This window comes from Propithecus coquereli, unplaced genomic scaffold, assembly GCF_000956105.1.
Source record: "Propithecus coquereli isolate 6110/MARCELLA unplaced genomic scaffold, Pcoq_1.0 Scaffold134, whole genome shotgun sequence".
Classification (NCBI taxonomy): Eukaryota; Metazoa; Chordata; class Mammalia; order Primates; family Indriidae; genus Propithecus; species Propithecus coquereli.
Window position 1 is genome coordinate 2,221,432 of NW_012137636.1, and position 3,189 is coordinate 2,224,620.

The 3,189-nt window shown below is 34.0% G+C and overlaps 1 protein-coding gene across 1 annotated transcript in view; it reads right to left on the reverse strand.

Annotated features, from left to right (window-relative positions):
• SEPT7 (septin 7) overlaps positions 1-3,189 on the reverse strand; it is a gene marked incomplete at its 5' end in the record, with an annotated part of 89,378 nt that overhangs the window by 14,185 nt on the left and 72,004 nt on the right. The window contains 1 exon segment of the mRNA XM_012638752.1: positions 1,313-1,438. Coding sequence (XP_012494206.1) covers positions 1,313-1,438 — 126 coding nt within the window.

The following is a 3,189-nucleotide window of genomic DNA, read 5'->3' on the forward strand; positions in this document are numbered from 1 at the left end:
AAAAAAGCTTATAGAATAAGGATATAAAGAAAGAAAATATTTTTGTACTGCTGTACAATGTGTTTGTGTTTTAAGCTAAATGTTATTACAAGAGTCAAAAAGTTAAAGTTAAAAAGTTTAAAGTAAAAGACTAAGGTTAATTTACTATTGAAGAAAGACAAATTTTAAAAGTAAATTTAGTACAGCCTAGGTATACCATAGCGTATACTACTGGCCTTCATATGCACACCACTCACTCACTGACTCAGCCAGAACAACTTCCAGTCCTGCAAGCTCCTTTCATGGTAAGTGCCCTATACAGGTGTATCATTTTTTATCTTTCACACCATATTTTTACTATACCTTTTCTATGTTTAGATATAAAAATACTTACCATTATGTTACAACTGCCTATAGTATTCAGTACAGTAACATGCTGTACAGGTTTATAGTCGAGGAGCAATAGGCTACACCATATAGGTTTGTGTAAGTACACTCTATGTTCACACAATGCTGAAATGGCCTAACGACACATTTCTCAGAATGTATGCCCATTGTTAAGCAATGTGTAACGTAGTTATGATCCCCAACAATGCCAAATAAAGGAGAAGTAGGGCGCAGACATGCTTACCAAGAACCCTACCAGCTTCCTCACTTGTCTCTTTTTTCTATCCCATGATGAAAGCACCACAGATTGAGATACAAGCTCAGTAAGGCAAAGCTACACGCTTGGTAGTCACACCTCTCTAACAACCAACGAAGAAATCCAAACTAATCCAGCTAATTTACTCCCTGAAAATACATAATAGGGAGAGAGAAGATAATCAAGACTATATTCATCTAAAAAATCCTTTTGTTTGGGCCTTTCCCGTTTCCACATAATCTGTTAGTGAAAACTGTACCAAAATGATTTATTTTAAAAAGCATCAACTAAACAGTAAAAGCTCTATATTTACCCTCCATAAAGAGAGTAAGGGATGTTTACCTTAAAAGTAAAATGGGTTAAGAGATCTTGGTAGTAACTGTTCTCTTTTCGGTAAGTTTTTGAAGGATGTGTGGTATAAGGATTATAAAGGTGATCGTAAATGACAAGAAGAGACTGCATGGTATTTTCACTTAAGGAACAAGATAATAAAACAATAATCCCTCCAACAATTAAAAAGTAAAATATAAAACTGCCAAAACAAAACTTAAAAATATAAAATTCTGGTCTTGTGCAAAGAGAACATCACCCAAATTTTCTACTGAGTAGCCAGGAGAAATTTGATGAAAATGAAATATGATTATTTACTACATAAGTAATACTTTTTCTGGGGGAAAAATGTATACTTACTTAGTAAGCTGCCCTTTATTCTTGTTGTTATCAACTCCATTGTAAGTCACAGCTGCCAGTTTTCTGCTTCTGTAGTTCTCGTAGTGTACATTATTAGTAACATCTTTCAAGTCCTGCATATGTGTTCTGTTATAAATCAATAGCAAAAGTTTGTTTCTATTAAAAAGCCTTTGATGTAAATTGAAAATTTTACCAAAACAAAAATTTGAGATTTAAAATGAGCAAAAGACTATTCTTAAGGAAAGTGGCATTCATCTGTCTTCATTTACACTCAAAGCATACCAAAATGAGCTAACTGGACACCAAATTTAGGTTCCAAATTAGATTTTAAGAGCCCGAAATCCCCCAAAGCAGTTACTGAAGGATGATCTTTCTACAAGAGTTTCATCTTTACAGTATATATTTAGTTTTGCCAGAAAAGGGAGAGTAGATTAGCTACCACTGAAGCTCATAAAAACTAAAAGAAATTGCTTTTCCTTTAGCAATATTACTAAGGTAACATATGAGTTTTTACTAAGTTAGCACATAGGGAAACTTCAGGTCACATATCAAGTTGTTTTTAAACTGGGGAATTTTAATTTAGAGTAAATTTCGGATTTTTCAAACTGGCCAGTGAATGTGGTATTTTGGTTAAACAAATTTTTGCTCGCATTTCTATCATATACAAATCAATACACGTGAGATGATTTCATCATTCTTTAATGAGATGCAGAAGACACCTTGAGCTGCTCTATGAATATCCTTTACCAACGCAGTGTTCTTGGGTATACATCATATGGCAGTACTCTGTATTGTCCGATACTCCCTTTTCTCATCATTCATTCTACCTTGAACTTCCTGCATCTGCCATCTTCCATCTTTACCACCTTACCAAAACTCCCTTCCAGGAGACAAACATAAAGTTATACTGTTGTACTGTTTTTATCCTTCCTTATATCCAGAAAATCTTTACTATTATTTCACAATCCAGCTTCTTGAAATATTCTCTCTCCCTTTGTGAGTAAAATGTGACTTTTAATTACTCTGATTCATCTCCTACTATCTGACATTTCCTTGCAGTTGTCTGATAGTTTATCCTCCCTAGTCCTAAGTCTGGATTTTCCAAAAGTCTCACCTCCCTTTATACTCTGTCCCTTGATAAATTCTTCCTCTCTTGTGGCCATAACAGTTACATGGAAAACTCTACTACTCTCCACTTTAGGCAAGTCAGGCTGCTCCCTACTCCAAGCACACCTGGTGGTTGAGATCAAACAGCTCATGCTAATCTGTCACTCTTTCTCCAAAGAGTTCTGCTATCACGGAAGTCTTCTTCCTATCCTTGAAGTTCAAGGCACTCCAATCATGACAATTTTCTTTTTTGTTGTCATTCATTTTTTTGGTATAGTATATATCACAGGCGACACCATACTTCTTCAACTATACTGCAAGCTCCCCTTTGCAAGGAACATGTCATTACCTACCTTTTGTACCCCCACTATAGATAGCAGATAATAGAAACATTTAAAAAAATGACAACTAAAGACTAAAGCTCAGATATGATAAACACTGTCGACTTTCTGGAATAAATTATTATTACCAGTTTCTCTGAGTAGAAAACAATAAAAACAAATACCTGTGCCAATAAAAACAATTTTTTGTAATTTTAATTATATATCACACATCATCACTGCATCATTGAAAAATAATTAAATGACTTTAGGAAGGGTGTTTAGAAGATGGACTACAAGATGTATAGAACAAAAATAAGGTGAACTTATTAACTGTTAATCTATTTTTGCTAGTGTCATCTAATATTTTAGATAACGAATTATTTTCCCTTTCACTAAAATAATCTTCTGACTACCTAATTCTGCTTTTTTTCAGGATACAGAAATCTT